This window comes from Nipponia nippon, unplaced genomic scaffold (genome assembly GCF_047370975.1).
Source record: "Nipponia nippon isolate SJK-2023a ecotype South Korea unplaced genomic scaffold, ASM4737097v1 scaffold_1, whole genome shotgun sequence".
Classification (NCBI taxonomy): Eukaryota; Metazoa; Chordata; class Aves; order Pelecaniformes; family Threskiornithidae; genus Nipponia; species Nipponia nippon.
Window position 1 is genome coordinate 155,933,068 of NW_028262290.1, and position 20,508 is coordinate 155,953,575.

The 20,508-nt window shown below is 42.2% G+C and overlaps 1 protein-coding gene across 7 annotated transcripts in view; it reads left to right on the top strand.

Moving 5' to 3' along the window:
• The window catches only part of DIP2C (DIP2 acetate--CoA ligase C (putative)), a 327,799-nt gene that overhangs the window by 184,267 nt on the left and 123,024 nt on the right, over positions 1–20,508 (top strand). For all 7 annotated transcript variants that reach the window (XM_087729737.1, XM_087729765.1, XM_087729757.1 and 4 more), the window contains one exon: positions 5,634–5,744. In XM_087729737.1, the coding sequence (XP_087585863.1) occupies positions 5,634–5,744 (111 nt within the window). The remainder of the gene's footprint in view (positions 1–5,633; positions 5,745–20,508) is intronic.

Below are 20,508 nucleotides of genomic sequence, written 5' to 3' on the forward strand. Positions count from 1 at the left end.
GAGGCTGTGGGGGCTATCTAAGAGAAATGGAAATCAAACATCACATGTGAATTGGAGCTGTGATGTGATGTCCACCATCTCTGAGGTAATGGGGAGAAAAAAGAAGCCCACGATAGCCATGCTAAGCTTGAACTGAAAGCTAGAGTTTGCAAGGAAATGCTGGAAGGCAAGATGGAGATTGTAATAAGGAAAGAAGAAGATCAATTTGAAGTATGTGCACTGATTGAAATCAGAACCAAGTGCAGGAATGAGTGTGAAAGCTCACCTGTGAAGGAAAGATTGTTAATTAAACATATCTAATCAGAAATTCCATTTTCTCCATATTTATCTAGCAGAAAGAGGCTCTACTTTCCTGGATGTCTTTGGTTGGGAGCATCGCATTTTAAATCTCCTTTGGCTTCTCCAGTGAATCCATTGCTTAGATGTACATTTGATGGGAAGAGTGAAATGCCAGGCTAAGTAACAAGTTCCCTGGGGGTGGTGTGACATTTAACCTGTTTACAAAATACACGGTGTGTTCATCACCTGGCTTTGCTTTTAAAGCTGAGCCACCAGCCATTGCTAGAAGCTCAGGAAATACTTTGAACTGAATGTAAATACTGTTTCTTAAAACTGCACTGCACACACTGTTTGCCTTCCTTCCCACAGCCCTGGAGGTGCTGGGTTTATCCTACAGCTCTCTCTCCTGGGGTCGCACACTGGAAGTTAGTTTTAGAACAGTAAATGTAGCCTGTGTCTAAGAATGCCTTCTATTTCTTGTCAATTAGACATTTTGGCTTTTAAATATTTTTAGATTCAAAAATTTGACACAGACATAGGAATAAGAGATACATCAAAGCAACTTGTCAGCTGTCATTAAGGAAACAATTGTCCTCTGTTGGAGAGGGCAGTGCAGCTATTGCCTCATTATCAGCACATAGCACTGCAATTTAGCTACAAAAAGAAGTAATAAATAAGGGAGGAACAAAGAGGTGAAGGAAAAAAAAAAACAAACAAACCCCGAAGGAAAGAGGTGAAGCCTGCTTCCAGCTGACAGTTTTGTGCCTTCCATGCACTTAAAAATAAAACTATCCAGCTTGCAGTGATATTGCTTAAATAGCCTTCCTGAGGCTCTTGCATTTTTAGCTAGATACAGTCAAGGCAGGATCCAGCTTGCAGATTAGGATTTGTAGATTGAGATATCTGCATTAAGTTGTCTGCCTATGAACTTGGTATTTAAGCTCCCATTCTTAAGTGAAGAGACACCGTTAATTCAGTTGATGAAACCCAGAGAGCTTTTCAGCTTATTCCAAAGCAGATACCTCCACTGACCACCTGCGTAGCTCTCGAGGCTTCACGGGGCTCATGGAGTTGCCTGAAGATGGGTGTCTAATACTGTTCAGGATTTCCTACAGCATCAGAGACACCTGCACAGAGCGAGCATGTATAAAACAGGGCTTAGAGGGCTTGCGTGCCATCCTGGTCAAGCCAGGTACCATCGTCCACAACATCTGAAAAGACATTGGACACCTCTGTTTAGACTCCTGAGTCCTGGCCTCTGTTTTTCATAATGGGTAGGCACCTAAATATAGGTATCTTAATCTGCAAGCTGAATCCCACATAAGCAGCATTAGATAAACCCACTAACGTTTGTATTAAGAACGTGGCTGTTTGCTCCAGTGCACCTAGTAATGCTTATGTGTAATGTGATGAACACAAAGCACTGATTTCTCTGCCTTTTATATAAAATAACTGTGTTCCAGGCATATATATTTTACTAAAATTCTTCATGACTTATAACGAGACGGTCATTAGTGCTAATTATGCTTGGCTTTTAAAGCCCTGCTTTAGCCGCAAGACTGGGGTGGACTATGGCGTTATTAAGAATGATGCCAGCTTGACAGTGACTGTGATTGTGTCTGCGCACAGGGCGCTGGCGTGACACTGTCCTTTCTTTTATGAAAGCCATTCATTGCTCTGCCGCCTCCTGAAATTTAGGAATCGATCCAAGTATGACTTCTCAAAGCCCATTATGCCACCACTTCCACCGATTCACAAATGCATCTGGGCGAAGCTGCACTTGAACAAGCATTAGCACTTAACTCACAGACCCTGTGTGCTGGCTGTGAAAGCTATCAATTTTGGGGGTTTAGTTATGTTCAGAAGTAGAAGTGGAAAAAAAAAAAAGATGCTTGTTACTGCACTGTATTGCCAGAGCCTTCATGGAGGTGAACAATTCTGCTGTTAACACCGCTTCGCTATTTATGGCAACACTTCACTGATTTCATGGTATTCGTTATTCTGTATGGCTTTTACTCCTACCCATCACTCAGGAATGGCAGCGTGTAGGTTCTCGCTATTGTGTACTTTGTCTCACACCATCGCTGGTGCTGTGCGAGGGAGCGGGTGCACGGGAAGAGAAGGGGTGAGTCCAGGCGGTGCCAGCTACCTCCTGCTCCAGCCCCTTCAGTCAGGAGCCGTCGTCAGGTTTCTCACGCTCTCTCCAAAGCGGGGAGATGCCTTGTGTTTTCTCACGTTAAAGGAACTTAGTACGGAGAGAGGTCTCCGCACAGATGGCTGATGGAGAGCTTCTCCTCTGTATTTTAGTGCAGAATTAACTTCCGCATGTAAATCCATGCTATCGGTGAGCCAAATTCACACGTCCTGCTCCGTACTTGGGTAGAGGTTTATTCACTGTTTTTACGTTTATGGGAAAGTGGGAAGTAAAGCCATGAAATGATCCCCAGAGCTCATAAAAGCAGAAGATATTTTGATACTCTCATTTAGTTTGCTGTGGCCTTAAATGACTACCAGTGTAGGATGTCGGGGCTGCCTCTTTCCTAACTGTAAGAAAAAACTGCGTATTACCCATTGTGTCAGAACAGATTTGCTTAATGGAACAAACACACACGTACAAAGTAGGAGGGAGGTAAACTACTTAAAATGTCTCAATTTTAAGATCAGAGGAGTGGTTTCTGTATCTGTAGTAAGAACAAGTAGCAGTGTATTCTCCACAGTGACCCGGAGGAGGGACGAGCTCGAGTGCTGGGGGCGGCAGTGCTGCCTGCCCAGCTGGGTGTCCTGCTGTCTTCTGCAACGGCAGGGTCAGGGCTTGAGGCTACCAAACCTGCACTGTCTTTTTTACACCTGGAAAAAGAGCTTTGTGCGCTGCCCACAGCTGCAGAAGTAGAGACTGAGAGACCTGAGGTGTCTCATAGCCAAGTGGCCAGCAGAAGGAAACCACGGGCTTGAAGGCATTTTGTCCAACAGCTTTCAGGTCTACCTGGAAGGTCTCCTTCCTACAGCAGCTGCGCACCCTTTTGTAACTGGTGCTTTTCCTCACAATTTCATTTCCCCTCCGTGTCTCAAAAGCCTATTGCTTGTGGCTTCGTTGTTGGAAGGACATGTTTAATGCCCTTTTCCATGACATTGTACTTCAATAGCAACACCTAAATTATCTTTGTTTGTTCTTCTCCATGTGCCATTGCCCTACAGAAGTTATTGTCCATGGCAAGCTACGGCACTGCTTTCTTCACAAAACCTCTGTGGCACAGAGCAATTTTAGGCACACATTTTTTGGGTGTGTTTTTTTAGGATTTTTGTAAATATATGTCATTTCCAGAAAGTATCTCATTCCTGACAATATGGATAGGGACTGAGATGAGTAATGGTGGTTAGCATCTTGTACAGACTGAAACATAATTTTTTGGAGATTTTCAATCAAAATTAATTTTATTGTTAACTTTATACTGCTGGTTCTCAGGGTGACCTGATAAAGAAAGAAAAAGTCTAAATATACAAATGAGGCGAAAATATTTCTTCTGATCATTTCAATGATTCAGAAGTTAGGTTCGGTTCACCTGCCTTAAAGAATATAAAGGCTTGAGGGCAAGTGAGATTATACAGCACTGAAAGAGCATTTAAATGAAGACATTTTATGTGATTTAAGAGTACGAATTACTAATCACAATCTGAGTAGAAGAAAATTTATGGATTCACTCTGTCTTTTATATGCCTATGAGACTGTACTCCAAGTATGTTTTTTAGGCAACCAGCCACTTCTCCACAGAATCAAAGCAGACTTGACATTGCTGATATTCCAAAGATTTAAGAGAGAAGCTGTATTTTGAGTTCAGTTTTTTCACAAAGAAATAAGTGTACAATGCCAACTTTTTTTAAAAGATGCTTTTTAAAGAGTCCATTGAAACGTAATTGAGACTGAGGGACCTCAACATATCATTTTCAGTTGGTCTCTATTCTACATAAAAATTCTTGTTTCCACAAAAGTAGACTCTTATCCCTCTCCAATAAGCAGTCATTGCATAGTTCAGAAACAGTAGTGGAGAATTTTTACATTGTGTTTTAATCGAAAAATATGAACATATTTCCAAGCACTGTTTTGCTGAATCCAATTGCAATTTATTAGTCATCCATTTGAATACTTAATTATTAATCATTTAATTAAGTAATTTTAACAGATCTTTCTTACCGTCAACCCTAAGTGCAAGAGGCCAGTTTTACTTCTGTACCTACAGTTACACATAGCGTGTAACTACTTTTTAAAGGCAAAAAATAATAGGAAAGAATTCATTCCATTTCTTTAGGTACTCCTGGGTTTTTGCCCCTGTTCATCACAGTGCCTAACGCCCTGTACTTTGTTAGCTCTGAGCTGAACGCATCTCCTACTGGGCCTGTCTGCTCAGGTTCTTCTCTGGAAGAGAGCAGGGCAGCATATTATGCCACTATTAACAGATGCAGGTTTGCTTTCTTTTCCCATTGTTTGTTTGAATTTTCCTGTGTAAGTAATTCACTTCAGTCTTCTCTGGAAGTTGTCAAGGAACATTAGTTTCTAGAAGTGTTTATATACAATGCTGCTGTTATACCACTACTGTCATTGAAGGAGCCTTCAAGAAAATACCTATTTTTTTGAAAAAGCAAATTTGCTATGGGAGAGGGATGAATACAAGGTTTGAATCTTAAATACTGGATGTTTAGGCCCAGCATATTGAGATGCTGCAGGTATATAAGGCTGAGTTATTTTTATTTTTTTGCTGGAACAGATTACTATTTTCAGCCTGGTTTGGTGCAGTTATTGTTTACTTTCTGGCCCTTGGTAGCTGAAAATGCCTATAGATATTAATATAGTTCCCTTCCCACAGGGTATCTCATTTCCATAGGTTAGTGTTGTGTTGTCACCAGCCTATATCTTCCAGCCGCATGAGGTTTTAGATAATAGCCACTGGCTAAGTCTTCTTAGGAACTGTTTTTCAACAAATTTGCAGGAAAGCTTCAAGATCCATTGGAATGGTGTCTGCCTTTTATTAGCACATTAAAATATTTCCTGAATACTAGTTTATGAAAGGTCACCTGTTTTGGAAAAAAAAAAAAAACACCACCAAGCTTGCTGTCTGTATGCCCTTTTTATGTAGTCTGTGATCCTGGAAAAAGGTTGTCTTAGAGAGAACCAGGAAAATAACCAAACCAGAAAAGCTTACCAGAGGCAAGTACTGTGTAACCAGTTGACATGACATGGTTTAGCCACTGAATGTTCATTTTCTACTTCTAGTGTAAGCTGAACTTCTCTTCTCTATTAACTTCTGGAATTCAGTCAGAATGAGCTTGGGTTTTTGTTTTTTTTTTTTTTATTAATGCAGGGGTGGACCAGGCATTACCACAAGAACGTCGAACTCCTGTCACTCCGTCCTCTTCCTCTCGATACCACCGTCGCAGGTCCTCAGGGTCACGGGATGAGCGCTATAGATCGGGTAAGTAGAACTGAAGACCACAGAATTGGAATGAAAATTTGAAAATGCTGGTTCTGTTCTTTGGTTTTTTAAGAAGAATTTTGTTGTAAACTCATGTAGTAGCTATACATGGGAAATATTGTATGAATACAGAGACACCAGCCAAGCATGCAGGGGTGGAGTTACAAAGCCAAAGTACATCTGGAATTGCATCTGGCAATGAATGTGAAGGGCAACAAGGAGGGCTTCTACAGGCACATCAGCAGCAAAAGGAAGACTAGGGAAAATGTGGCCCACTGCTGAATGGGGCAGGGGACCGGGTGTCAAAGGGTATGGAAAAGGCCAAGATACTTAATGTCTTCTTTGCCTTGGTCTTTACTGGTGAGACTTTCCTTCAGGAATCCAAGGCCCCTGAGACCAGTGGGAAAGTCTTGAGCAATGAAAACCTATCCTCCGTGAAGGAGGATGAGAACAGGGAACATTTGAACAACCTGGACATGTACAAGCCTCACCTTGATCTCTGAGAAGATGGTGGAGCAAATAATACTGGAAACTGTTTCTAAATATATGAAGGACAAGGAGGTGATTGGGAGTAGTCAGCATGGATTTATGAAGTCCCCTTATTAGGCTGGTCAGTCCATGCTTGACCAACCAAATAGCCTTCTACAATGAGATGACTGCCTTGGAGGTTGAGAGAAGAGCAGTGAATGTTGTATACCTTGACTTCAGTAAGGCTTTTGACAGTGTCTCTTGTAACATCCTCATTGACAAACTGGTGAGCTATGGATTAGATAAATGGATAGTGAGGTAGACTGAAAATTGGCTGAAGTGTTGAGTTTAGAGGGTTAGGATTAGCAGCACAAAGTCCAGCTGGACACCAGGCTCTAGTGGTGTACTCTAGGAGTAAATACTGGCTCCAGTACTGCTTAATAGCTTCATTAGTGGCCTTGCTGGTGCAACAGAGTGCACCTTTCACACATTTGCAGAGACCAAATTGGGAGGAGTGGTTGATACACCAGATGATAGGTGTACTGCCATTCAGAGGGATCTGGACATTCAGAGGCTGGAGAGTGGGCAAACAGGAATCTAGTGAAGTTTGACAAAGGGAAGTGCAAAGTCCTGCCCCTGGGGAGGAATAACCCCACGCACTTGGACGGGCTGGGGGCCCACTGGCTGGAAAGCAGCTTGGCAGCAAAGTCCTCGTGGTCAACAAGGTAAACATGAGCCAGCAAGGCGCTCTTATGGCAAAGAAAGCCAACAGCCTCCTGGGCCGCACTAGGAGGAGTGCTGCCAGCAGGTCAAGGGAGGTGATCCTTCCCCTCTGCTCAGCACTGGTGCGGCACACCTGGAGTGCTGGGTCCAGTGCTGGGCTCCCCAGTACAAGAGAGAGATGGATGTACTGGAGTGAGTCCAGCAAAAGACCACAAAGATGATTAAGGAACAGAGCCTCTGATATGTGAGGAGAGGCTGTGAAAGCCGAGGTTGTGCAGCCTGGAGAAGAGAAGGCTAAGGGGGATCTTATCCATGTGTGTAAGTACCTAATGGGGGAAGTAAAGAAGATGGAGACAGACTTTTCTCAGTGGTGCTCAGTGACAGGACAAGAGACAGTAGGCACAAACTGAAATATGAAAAATTCCATTTAAGCATAAGGAAAACTTTTTTACTCTAAGAGTCGTTAAGCACTGGCACAGGCTGCCCAGAGAGGTTGTGGTGTCTCCATCCTCGGAGCTAATCAAAACCCCACTGGACATGGCTCCAAGCAGTCTGCTGTAGGTGACCCTGCTTTGAGCAGGGAGTTGGGCTGGATGATCTCCAGAGGTTCCTGCTGACCTCCACCGGTCTGTGGTTCTGTGGCACAGCTGGGTTTTAACGTACCGATTCTAGTTTGGTGAATACCATAAGAAAAATATTTAATTTGAAGTATAGCAAGTTGGGAACATCATTATGCCCTAAATAGAAGCACTGATAAAGGGAAGATAAAATTAATTTCGGAGCTGAACAAAAGGGTAAAATCTCATTTCCCAATGAATGGGATCCAAATCTCTTCACGATGCTGCTCCAGATACAACACAAAGTGAAGGAAGTGGTTGTTTTATAACTGAAGAAAAAGTGAGCTCTGAAACTTCTTTACTCTTACCTTCGAAGGCGTAAACTGCATGTACTACACCTTAACTGGATGAAGGGTAGGTGTGCTCAGTTGTTGTTTCAACTGCTGCAGGCACTGCTGCAGTACGAGCGCCCTTCTCAGATGACAGCCAGAGGCCACGGGCTGGTTTGTCTGCTGCTGCCTCTCTTGCAGCTGCAGAGTAAGGGAGTTACAGACAGCAGCACCCATCAGCCGTTGTGGCAGAGAGACACTTGGGAGCTGAGAGTCAGGAGCCAGGGACTGATGGTTGTGGAGAGCACAGAGGAGCCAACCGTGGAAGTTCTGGATTGCGTTTGAGAGATGCATCTTGCTGGACACAGTCAGATGCACTGTGCTGACACAACTGGAAAATTATAGAGAACTCCTTATTAAACCTTTTGTAACATACCTCTGATTCATTCCATTAGTCAAAGAGCTTGCTGGTCCCATTTAAAGGGAAATGAAACAATAAATGTTGGCAGAGAAAGTTCATGTGTGAGCAGACCATTCTGATAAATTTGAAACACTCCCCTCTCCCCTCGGAAACCTTGGGTTCACACTGTAGATGTTGCCAGTTTTTTGCTGAATAATGGTTGTGGAATCTGCATAATAATTCCTTGATATATAAGCTCCTAGAAGCTTCTCCCACATTACACTAAAAATTGTCTGATTTCTACCCAGGGTTTTTAAACAGGTAAAAATACTATACCTGAAGTTGTCTAGTTTGTGGGTGTGCAACCCATGGTCCTCAAAACCTTCAAGCTGTGATTCTCCAGAGCAGTTCTGTTAAAAACATGTATATGTGACTGTGCGTTGAAAGTCGTCTGCTTGAGCTATGCTTGCCATTTGTAAACTGAAGTGTTGAGTCAGGTTGGGGATGGGCGAAAGGAGACATCACGCACATCTTCCCTGTGTGCCTCTCCTGATACCCCAGGAGTGCTCTGAGTTGGTGTTGCTGCTTCTTGGTTTCAGTCGTTGCCTGCTGCCTTAAAGGGAAGGCGTTTGTTCAGTGAAGTGGTACATAAGGTCCTGCCTTAGGAATGGGGCGAAGTGTTGTAATGAGAGATATATATATATAATAAAGACACAACTGTGTTGCTGAGAGGAAAAGTAAGGAATTGAGTGCAAAGGGTTGCTTGTTACTAGTGCAAGAGTGTCATCTTAGGAGTGTCAGGACTATGGTGTAAATTCGGATCTCTTTTGCTGCCCTGAAAATGTCCTTGGTGCTAAAACTGGAAAGCTTGACAGTATTTTGGGGGCTTATGGCAGGGCTTTGAGTTCCTACCTTGATTGCTGTACAGCATGACTCCTCAACAAGTCACCGAGCTCCCCAACAAATTGGTTTGAACAGCTACTGCATCTTCACTCACTCAAAAGGAGAGTGTATGTAGCAAATGTCAATGAAGGTAAATGTGAACGTCCATTTCAATTTTGAAAAGTTATCAGATCATCTTCTGTAGATTTAGTTTCAGAGGAGCTTTGCTAAGTTGCAGTGCAATGTTCCTACCCTGAATTATGTTCTCCCCTTCTGTGCCTTGTCCCTGTGAGATCAGAAGTCTATTTCTTTCTTGGTCCCATGACTCGTACTCTCTTACTGCAGGTTACAAACTTGCAAGTCAGATTCCTTTCTGCTTACCTTGTCTTCAGATTCAGATTTGCTTCAGGTAGACGCCTTTGTTTCGCTTCTTGTTTTGCTGTGCTTAATACTTCAGCATCTCTGCTCTGATCATATTGTGATTATTAGATCCTAGCTGTTACCCAGTTTCAGTGCTTGTTATCATATTTGGCACATCTTCTTGGAAAAGGCCCAAAACAAAATGAATTCACAGTCTTTAACCAATAAGTAATTCACTTCTAGGAAAACATTTCCCTTCCGTAGTTTTTTTTGCACAATTTATTTCAATTAACATCTCCACACAAATACTCTACTCCAACTCTGATCAAAGTCCTTTTCTGTCTCTTTTTGGTAAGGTTTTCCTAATTGGAAGTCTAACATCTGAAAGTCATCCAACTCTCCTTCCATGCCTTTGCTTTTTACATAAATTTAGATGTCAGCGAAGATTGTTTAATGAACTCTCTTTGGAGACTCAAAATCATTGCTGCCACTAATATCACCTTCAACTTATGCTCTTTTATTATGGGAAATGTCAGACTGTGACATTTTAAATCCCTACCTATTTTCTGACTTCAGTCTTTTTTATTATTATCATTTCATTAATGTTGTAACAGAATTTTTCAGCACTATAATTTTGAAAACCTGGTTTCTATGATTTTTATATTCTAAATAAAATTGACTCTGAGTTTATGGAAGGTATTTTTTCCCTAAACGTTCCTGGTACATTTTGTGTTTTAAGATAATTTGATTTTAGAATTGAGCCTACATTGGGAATTTAGTCTAATTCTTTAAAACCAAAAAGGTTTAAAATTTTCTGCCTGCTTCTTTCTATACAGGAAGGGATCCTGAAATCATGTTTCAAAATGTCAACTTCTTTGATCGTTTTTTGGATGTCTAAAGAAATAGATAATGCTATAAGTGTAGTAATTGAATCAGTGCAGGCTTAAGCTATATTATTTACTTCATACAGATGTGGCAGCTAATTTGGCTGATATTAATTCAAAAGCATTTTTTTGTTTGTTTACTGCTGAATATAAAAATTCTCCTAGTATTTACTCACTTAGAAACAAGATTTGGAAAGGTTTGCCAAATGTAGATCACGGCAATGTTTTTCTCTTAGCAGCTGCCATTCCTTAGCCTGTGCCTGTACTATAACTTTATCTGGGGGCTCAAGATGATGCTGAAGCCAAATGTTGCTGTAGGCTGGATCAGTAACTGTTGCCAAGAGGCTTTTCTGGCCAGTGGCTTTTCAGGCAAGAAAACCCAGTCAAAGGAAAACTGGCTTGCACTTCACTTCTTCCTCTGCATGCAGAATAGGTGTCAGCATCTGACTTGATGTGACGGCAAAATCAGGCACAGGCTTGAGTACGAAGTTAATAATGGTCACGTAGATGTAGCTGCAGTTGAACATACAGCTTTGTTTCCGTAGTGCAGTTTAGAAAGTAGGTTTCTCAGGTACTTTTGGAAGCTGCAAATCCATGGATTTGGTATCATGTGTTGAGATAAGGAGACAGGAATTACGTGGTGGAGTAAACAAGTAGGTAACCTGAGTGCCTTAGCTTTCACAGTCTTACCATGCTGTCTAAATGAACTAACTCAGTTGAATACTGAGATTTGCAGAGGATGTTGGTCCTACATGTCTTTCATACAGTCACTGGGGACCTGTTCGCTCCCTCGTTAGCATTGGCTACATTCTGCTCTTGCTGACATTGAAATCCCTCATAGAAGGACCTGAACCTTCTGCCATCATTATTTAAAATACCAATATATAGGGTGTCTTGCTTTTGGAAGAACAGTCTTACTGGTTTGATGCTTAAAATGGTGATCTGTAACCACTCCACAGTGTAGCCCTGAAGTGATACTGCTCCTGGAGTTCGGCCCCTTGGCTGTGGCTGGCTGTCCTGGTGTCCTGAAGCAGAGCTGGGCTCTACTGCCACATAAAGGCTGCAGCACAATACAGCAGCCTCTGCTGCTGTGGCAGGTCCGAACGAAATACCCCATGGGTAAACTGGGCAGACCCTCGTGATCAGAAATTGTTTTCTTGATCACGATAAATCTCCCCCAGATCTGCGTTTCTCAGCCAGTCATGGCCTGCAGGGTTCAGAGAGCAACTCTCCTTCAGAGACCTTCAGCATCTGTTTTAACTCCTCTCCAGAGAACAAGTATATTATCCTCCTTCAGCTGGGTGTTCAACACATGGCAAAATGAAACGTCAGACCCTTACCAACTTCGTTTTTCCAAAGGGACACCCCTGTGGCCTTTAGATTATGCCAGAACAAAAAGCTTCACTTCTCCAGACCAATGCTGAAAACCAGAGCACCTTCTGATGTGCCAGGACCTGGCTTCTACTGTTTCCGTACCAGTCAGTTAAAAAAAAAAAAAAAAGGGATGACATAAATATACAAAAAGTATGCACCAATAAAAATTAAAATGTAAAAAAAAATCAACATTAAATGATAGGGAATGCGGTGTAATATGTTCAAATGCACATGCATGTATTAGGAATGAGATAGCAGCTCTTGGCTCTATGATTTCTGCTGTAGAATTCTCCACTGATGAGATGAGGATATGACAGGTGGGTTGGGCCAAGTTTATTAAGTCCCTTGTTTGTCGTGAGGTCTCTAAGAGGACTTGGAGATGACCAGTGTTCTGCACTGCCTGGAGCAAGTGTTATGCTTAAGAAAAACGAGACCAGTGAGCTCTAAAAACTGGGTTTTCCAGATGTCAGAAATGATGTGGGAAGTAGCAGCACAAGTGAAATTGCACTGCCTCTATCTCTAAGGGTTCATGGTGTCCTAGAGGAAAGACCAGCAGATGAGAGCACATGTGCTACATGAACTATGTGGACAGATTTTGAAAGGCACAGCAGTGCATGAGCACAGAGCTGGGAGCCGAGGGATGGAGTATTTTGAGAAATACCATATGTGGGCTCAGCATCTCTCAGCTGGTAGCATGGAGGAAGGGTACTGCTGGTAAGGTGGCTGCGGTACCCGGGCTCTCAGGAGGGAGTACCTCCTGTCTCCCACTCACTCTTGCTGATTTTTTTCACATTCATTTAACTTCGGAAGATGAGAAAGAAAAAAACAGTCTGGTACACCATTCTTGGAGGGCTGCCAACCCCTGCCCCAGAGATCCCACCGCTGCAGAGAACAGCTCGTTTTCTAGGCGCACTCAGCACTTCTTTTAAAAGACATCTTAATATAGGAGATTTTTGGAGATACTGCCAAAACAAACACATCCTAACTACGACTCTCCTGGCTCAAATTCCTGATCCACCTTTCCCACACTGTGATTCAATAGGGAAAAGACTGAACAGCTCATACTGAGCATGAAATCATTAAACTTCAAAACAAATCATCCCAGGCTAGGCTTTTGAAATAAGGGAGTTAGCAATAAAAGAACATTCCCTGTAGACCCAAATCCTCGAGGAGACGTTGGCACCAGACCCTAGGTAGCTGAGCCACTCTGCTGTAGCAGCTTCGGTACCTGCCTTACCATGTATTTGTTCTCATTTACCATGAGGTAAGTGTGTGTACGAACCGTAGCAAAGGTTGCTGACATGTTGCATGTTTACAGCTTACCTCATAGTGATTTTTAAATATATGGGTAGCTTATATTCTGCATTTTTGAGAGGACATTCAAGATTTCCTTCTGCAATCTTGCCAGAACTGACAAAAAAGAATTATGCAATGAGAATATGAGAGTTGTAGTGCATGGTAGAGGAAAGGATGGAACAGGAAGATTTGAGGAATCATTTTTAATGAACCCTTATAATCTAATGTTACTCTAGAGAACAAGGAGAAAGAAAAACATGATGAATGTGCTATGTATCAAGACAAGACTACATATATATATTAAGGTGGCTCATCATAAAACAAAGAATTTATTAACCCTTCAGGTGAGTGAGGGATACTTGGAAACATTAATCTGAATTAATTAACCTGGCTGCAGACACACGTATTCAGAAATTAATTAATCTCCTATTTGATTTAGCTCACTTACAAACTTAGTTTCAAGCTACAACTCAATCAGGACAAAAAAGAGGTTGAAGAAAAACTTCTGCAAAGATGTAATTTATATGACCACATCCTTGCTTTTGACCCAGCAGAAAAATTTGTAAGGATAATTGCAGAACTCTTGAGGAAAATTACTCAAGGATCTCCAGAGAGAAACAAATACAAAGTTGATTTACTTCAGATCGCACAATAAGGGGGCCTGAGATGAAGTCACTATGTGAAGCTGACTTCCAGATTGCATTACAAATGAGATAATAAATAAATGGAGGGATGGAAATTATTAGTGGGAGGCCTGCATGTTGGTTTTTTATTTCATGTATGAGTAGAGTTAATATAGTTTTAAACCTCAGAGTTTAGGGAAAAACATTTAAAAATCAACTTTATTATAATAGCTGAAGAATCCAAAGCAAAGCAAAAGCTGTGCCTTTCAGCAAAACTAGCAGTGGAGTCACGAAGAGTTCAGTCTCCTGTTTCGGTCCTCTGTTTCCATCACATCACCTCTGTGTTTCACAGCCTGCCCATACAGCTTTCCCAACTGCATATTCAGCTTTTCCCTTCCTTCCACCCAGAATTATGGATTATCACCACTGCCATCCAAAGTGGGAGATGACAGCCATGCTTTTCTTCCTTAGAGTTAAGCTTCCTGACCACATGAGAACATGCAAAGCTTCTAGCTTCTTCACGTGTGCACGGGGAGGTGGCCAGAAGATGCCTGGGAGGGACTCGGCAGTGGCTGAAGGATGGCACAGCACAGCCCTTTGCGGCACGCACCGAGCGCAGTTTCCTGCACCCGTGGAGTTTGTTGGATGCAGCATCCTAGAGGAGCCAGGCCTTTTTCAGTGGCACGTTCATGGGAGTGCAGATGTCTTCTAAATGCTGACTTTTCATTGTCAAAAGTTGTGCAGGTCAACAAAATTTGGCCCTGAATTCATGAAAAGACAGCAGAACTTTCCCCTGCATATCCATGTATCCCCAGTTCCCAGTAAAATCAGAGGCCCAGTATATATAGTTTAAACATCCCAAAGACTGAAACTTAGACACTTGAATTGTTTTTTGAAATGTAAGCAACAGTTTATTTCTGTTAGTAACCTCCACAGCCCTTGTATAATTGAGTGTCGTCTTAGAGCAGATGTTCTTGCATTCAGTCGAGTATTCACTGTGTTGGGAATGCCATATTTCAGAATTAATAGCACACCTGCTTGCAGCTGGAGAGAAATTAGGTGTCACAGTGTTCGGGCTATGTGCTTTCCTATCTTAATACCCAGAGCGATTGTGGAAGTATTCTGAGATGGCTTCATTACAGCATCACCCTTAGCAAAGATCCGTTGTTATATGGACTCACTTACTTTCACGTTCCCAGGGGTGAGATGATTTTCCAAGGACTGATCTGTGTTGGATGAACACAGCAATTTTTATGAAATCACTTGCCCCATATCTGCCTGAAAATAAGTCAGTGCTGTCAGCCCAGGACAATCAAAAGACAAAGCCTAACTATAATCTGTTCTGATGATACCACATTTACCGTGTCTCACCCTATTTAATACGTCCTGATTGCATTTCCAATAGATGTAGCTACCAAATTATCTCTACTCAGAGTATTTACAGGCCACGTATTAGGAAATGAATTCTCAGTATATCCTTCGTTTCCATGGTAGCTACAACAAAGGTCTGATTAAACTCATAAGAGACTTTCAACTACTAGTTTCCTGTAAGACAGCAATTGCCAGCCTTTCCTCTGTATAATTACTTAGCATACTATTGCTATACTTAGCATTGTCTTATCTAGAATTTTCAGCCAAAATTCACCTTTGATAGTGCTGGTTTGATAGTGCTGTTTTCCCACAGTATCAGCTGCCTCCCTGTAATAACTCAGAAGCTGTTAGGATTCTTCTGTTGCACTGTGTGTCGATGCAGCAGTAACTGCCCTTGCCCCTGTTGCCTCCTGCAAGCCGCCTCTCTGCCTCTTCTTCCAGCTGCTTTCCTTGATGCCACCCCAGATGCTGGCTTCCCTGAGACGGAGACTTATTTGTGGTTTTACTTATTTGTTAAATGTCTGACTTCAGGGCTGATCCTCTACTGCAATATAAATAAGACATAAATATGTATTATATGTACATTAATAACCTCTTATTAAAAATCATTTGGCATTCTCAATTCATTAGTGCAGAGCATCAACCTTCTTGATCTATTATCTGCCATTCTGCTAGTGAATCAGTTGTGTTTGTGGACTATCCTGTAAAAAGCAAGGATGCTAAACCTTCTTGGAGTCCTTGGGCCGGTCTTGCTCCCAGTCATATCGTCATGTTACCAGGACTTGTCTACTAAAGCAAAGGAAGAAAGATTGTTTCCAAAGGCTAAATCAAAAAAAGACAAAAATAGCTCAGGGGAGAGGAATTACACGAGGCAAAAGGAACAAACAGATGAAATGGATGAATTCAGATCACATCTAGGTATGTCCCCCAGCAGTTTGATTCTTCCAGGGATAAGTCCCCTGAAGGGAGGGATGGAAATACCAGTACTTCAGAACTGGAAAACCAGGCTGCAGAGGATGGTAGGGACTCTGTTAGATAATTCTGCATCTGTACAGCAAAAATGAGGCAGCAGCTTGTTTTTCCATATTTGTGTTTCTTAAACAGCTGGTGATTGGGTATCAAGGCTTTATAATTACTGGGAAACTGATGACTTGAGCAAAAACAGCAGAAGTAATATATTTTTTCTGAAACATAGGTAGAAACAGACCTCTGCTATTTTGATTCTAGCAATGCGCGACTCCTATCTACAGCAAGTCTGATTTCTTATCTTAAAAAGAAACAGGGCTGCGTGATAAATTAAGATGCAAGAGAACTACTTGACACACAACTGCAAGACCTGATTTAAGTACAAAAGAAGACGCTGTTTTTCTTTTGTGTGCTGAAGCATTTTATGCAAGGGGTGCAAAGAACGGTTTTATAATGTGGAAAATTTCGATGTAGCTGATGTTTACCATGGGAGGAGTGCCCTGTTTCGTGATCCATGCAGAACTAACACCCAGATCCCTGATCCGTGAGGAGGTATCACTTGGCTTACAGTATGCTGAATGTTTGACATGCCTATGGAGCGAATGCAGCTAATACAGAATAAAGGAAGCCACTGAGGCATGTTAAACTCATACAGGAAAAAAATTTTAACAACCCCTCCATATCGAGGAAGAATGCAACTGTAATATGTTGAATAGGTTTTTGTTTTTTAAAAAAGAGATGAACAAAAAGGAGCAAACTCATTCTCGTGCTAAAAGCTGCAAAAGTCTGTGGGAGGACTAGGAAGTATGCAGCATATTTCAAATGTCTCAGCTACAGTTCAGCTTTCAAGGACACTGTATCTGGCCCAAGTAGGGAATGGGACGTCCCTGTTCATAGGGTGTCAGGGGAAGGGCGAGTCGGGATTATGCTCCATGCCAAACGAGGATGCCCACTCAGAAGAGTGCTCTTCTGGCAGCTGTGAAGAAACACGAGATTCCGCAGCATGGCTCCGCATGCGGACCAGGAGATGGCTGACCTTCTTCGTCACACAGCAATTTCTTCCTTGCTTCAGGAAAGGAAGGCTGATTTGCTTGTGGAGCTCATCTGAGCCTAGAAGGATTGTACATACTGCCTTCCCCAAAGTAAAGAGCTAGGAGAGGACAGCTTGTCACAGAGGAAAGTCACTACTTGTTCTAAGTATGCATATGTTTCTGCAAGGAGGAGAGAAGGCATGTTCTACAGAAAAGACTTCAGTAGAAGTTCAGAAGAGACTTTTCTTATCCCAGAGCCAATACAAACCAGACAAAAAAATCCTGGCCAGGCTCTCTTCTATGTGCCAACCTAACTTCTGACTAAAGAAAAAATGGCCTCCCCAAACAAAAAAGATATTACATGCCACGTCATCAAAAAAGTAGGGAATAAATGGTTAAAGAACACGGTGAAAAAGGGGTCAACAGTATGAGCAATCTGTAATTAACAATGTTTGCTTCTATTTTTCTGGGCATTATTATTTAAGCTTTGAACACGTGTATGCACGTCTATCCACACTGCCCACCTATCAGCACTTAACAGAGTTATCTCCCTCAGGTCTTCTGTCACCCAGTTCTCCCTCTTGAGAATAGGTCGCTCCCTGCCCCATCGCCATGCATTTTAAATGAGTAGTCTGAGCACAGGCTCGTCCCTCCGGCTGGGCTCTGTGCCAGCCACCGGCTCTCCGGTCTCCCGCTGGTTTGTTGTGCCCCGGAGGATCCCCTCGGAGCAGCATGCCGGCGCAGGTAGGTTGTCACTTTGTTCCACAGAAGCAGAGAGGTGGGCTTGTTCCCTTTTCCATGGACAATCAAATGCACTGATGTGTTGAACGTGCAGCCATTAGATCACACTGAGGGATAAAGCTGGGAAAGACCATGGAGAACACAGTGTCCATATCAAGCTGGTGCTGTGTAGTAATGTATGTTAGTGGGTTGGGTTTTTTCCTAAGCCTTTTCAGTTAAACAAGGAGCACAATATTGTGCCAAGTTACGAGATAAACCAGATGAAAAGAGTGACTGTGCTAAGCAGAGCACCTTCTGGGAAAGCTGGGCAATTCGTCCTGCTGATGGAATGAGGAATTTACCTCTATTTGCAATAGATGAGCATTTCTGATTATGGAGCACAGTGGCCAAAGCCATGGGCCATCGCTCTGGGAGTCTGAGCTTATGGACTCTTATTCTTTATGCCAGTTTTAATTTCTCTGCCCTTTGTTTTGAGGCCTCATCTCTTGTTTAATAGATCGTTAGCTCCTTGAAGGGAAACTTTCTCCCTGCCACGTGCTTGTTTTTACAGTTCCACTTCCTTTGTATTTCACTTACTGACTTTGCTCCCAGAAGTATGCTTGCCCTCTCTATCCTGTGATAGAAAGTAAAGGGAGAGAATAAACAAATAAAAATGCTTGAATGCAACAGAGAAGACTGGGGACAGAGCTGTTTTGTCTGAAGTTTTCTAAGTATTATCAGGCAGCCTATAAGAAATGTGTGTCAGGTTGAATACTGAACACTGGGTTGATTGCAACAGCACAAGTTAAGCAATTAGCTTTCCCAACCATGTCACTTTACTCTTTCCCATCTACCGATTTCTTGAGTACAGACTCACAAATTAGATTCAACATATGGTTGGCCAACCTAAAACAGTGGAGGACAACAGCAGATAAGGAACTGTACATTGGTTCCTACTACTGTAGGTAGTGATGATATTTTACTCTGTGCTCTAGATTTTCCATTGAGACTTTCTTGTGGAAAAGCCAGGTGGGAAGAGTATAAAGATTTTGTTACCTATAGGAGTGCTTTGATGGGTCAGGACCTGGAGTCGTTTTATCAGCTCTAACAGTGTAGTTAGAATGTCACAGACTTCTACATGAAAGAACATTTCGCCTAAAAGCATTTTCTTTCCACTTAGACCCGGGACTTTTTCAGAAGGCTTGAGTGCACCTACATCAAGGTGTATCTGTGTTTGAAACTCTGTCAGAAGTTTATAGTAGGTGAGAACTTGTAGCATGCCACACTATGAGGAAAGAGAGGTAGGGGTTTTGTTGATTTTTTTTTTTTTAATGAAAGCTCGTAACTGTGTAGTGTTTCTGCACAAAATCTTCATACTTGGAACAATTTTTTTCAGGAAAATTTAACAAGAAATCCATGTTTTAAAGCGATGCTCGATCACAATATGATGAATTCAGTTAGCCTGAGCGTGCTAGGGTAGATAGAGAAGACAGTTCAGACACTTCTGTCAGACCTGCAAGACAAGGGGCATCACCCTGCCAGAGTCAGTTTGAAATTCTAATGCGATGTTCTCTGCTGATGCTCTGTGTGGTATGTGGAGAATACAAACTGCTTTGTGCTGATGGGATTCAGGGGGATAAGCAGTATCCTGTCCCGAGGGAACCTGGATATGTGTTCTTACCCTCATTGTGCTTTGTCCCAGTGTGTATCACAAATGTCGTTTCCTTCCTTTAGTGAACAAGGAGCTTCCAATTACTATAGTAGAAATTCCTATTACAAGTCTCCTTGTATTTTTTCAGTAGCTGCTAGGGACAGATTGTGGGCAAGCAGTGGGAGAGAATGGGTCACATACAATACGATGGACACCATAGCCTATCTTTCACCAAGATAAAGGCAAAGAGCTGCCACAGTCTTGGTTGAATTGATGAGAAGCAAATCACCAGGGTCACACTTCGGTGAGGAATGTATGTTTCAGTTTAGGTTTGAATTCATGCTTCATAAAATTATGAAAAGACATTATTAGTTGTATTTTGATTAACATTCCTTGTGATATACATCATCAAAGTTGGCTTGTAGAGCAGAAAAGCAAAGCAAAAACCTAGAGAAAGGCAAAGCATGTGTATGGGAAGTGCATACCTGAAGCTGGTATTTGGTGAGAACAAACCTACTTACTGTTGTGCTGTGGTTACAGGATAGATGTTGTAACCTGTGAGTTGTTCTCAAGTGTAATTCTTAATTATTAGTCTGGCTTTCCCTCACCTCTCTGATTTCTCAATACTTTGGGACTTCGTCTCTAGGTATGAAGGGCTTGAATGCTGTTCATTAGGTTAACAAGTCCAACTCTATACTGTATAAAGACTGTCAAAACAGGTTGAAGAGCATCTTCAGAACCCATCTACAGTCTTTCATTCAAAAATAAGACCATACAAACTATGTAGGCTGTTACTCATTCTTTAGCTAATCCTTAACCTTTCTTTATATGCTTAGACACACTTTGTTCAGCCAAGAGTTTTATTGCTGGCAGAGAATGCTGTGAAAAGATTTTTCATCCAAGCTTGACTGTTCCTGCTGCCTTTTTTTCCTCTCCCCTAAAAGCCTGTAAGCTCTTGCTGATAGTCCCTGGACCATATCTGGACTGTCTGTCCTCAGCCTTTTCTAGGCATGTGTCTTGTTTTTCTTAGTAGCCCCCCTGCTCTGAGTGATGCCTTCAGAACAGTTGCCCTTGCAGGCCGGGCTGGGAGCAGGTGTGCGTGTTCCTTCTCCCCAGTCAGCTTCCCTCG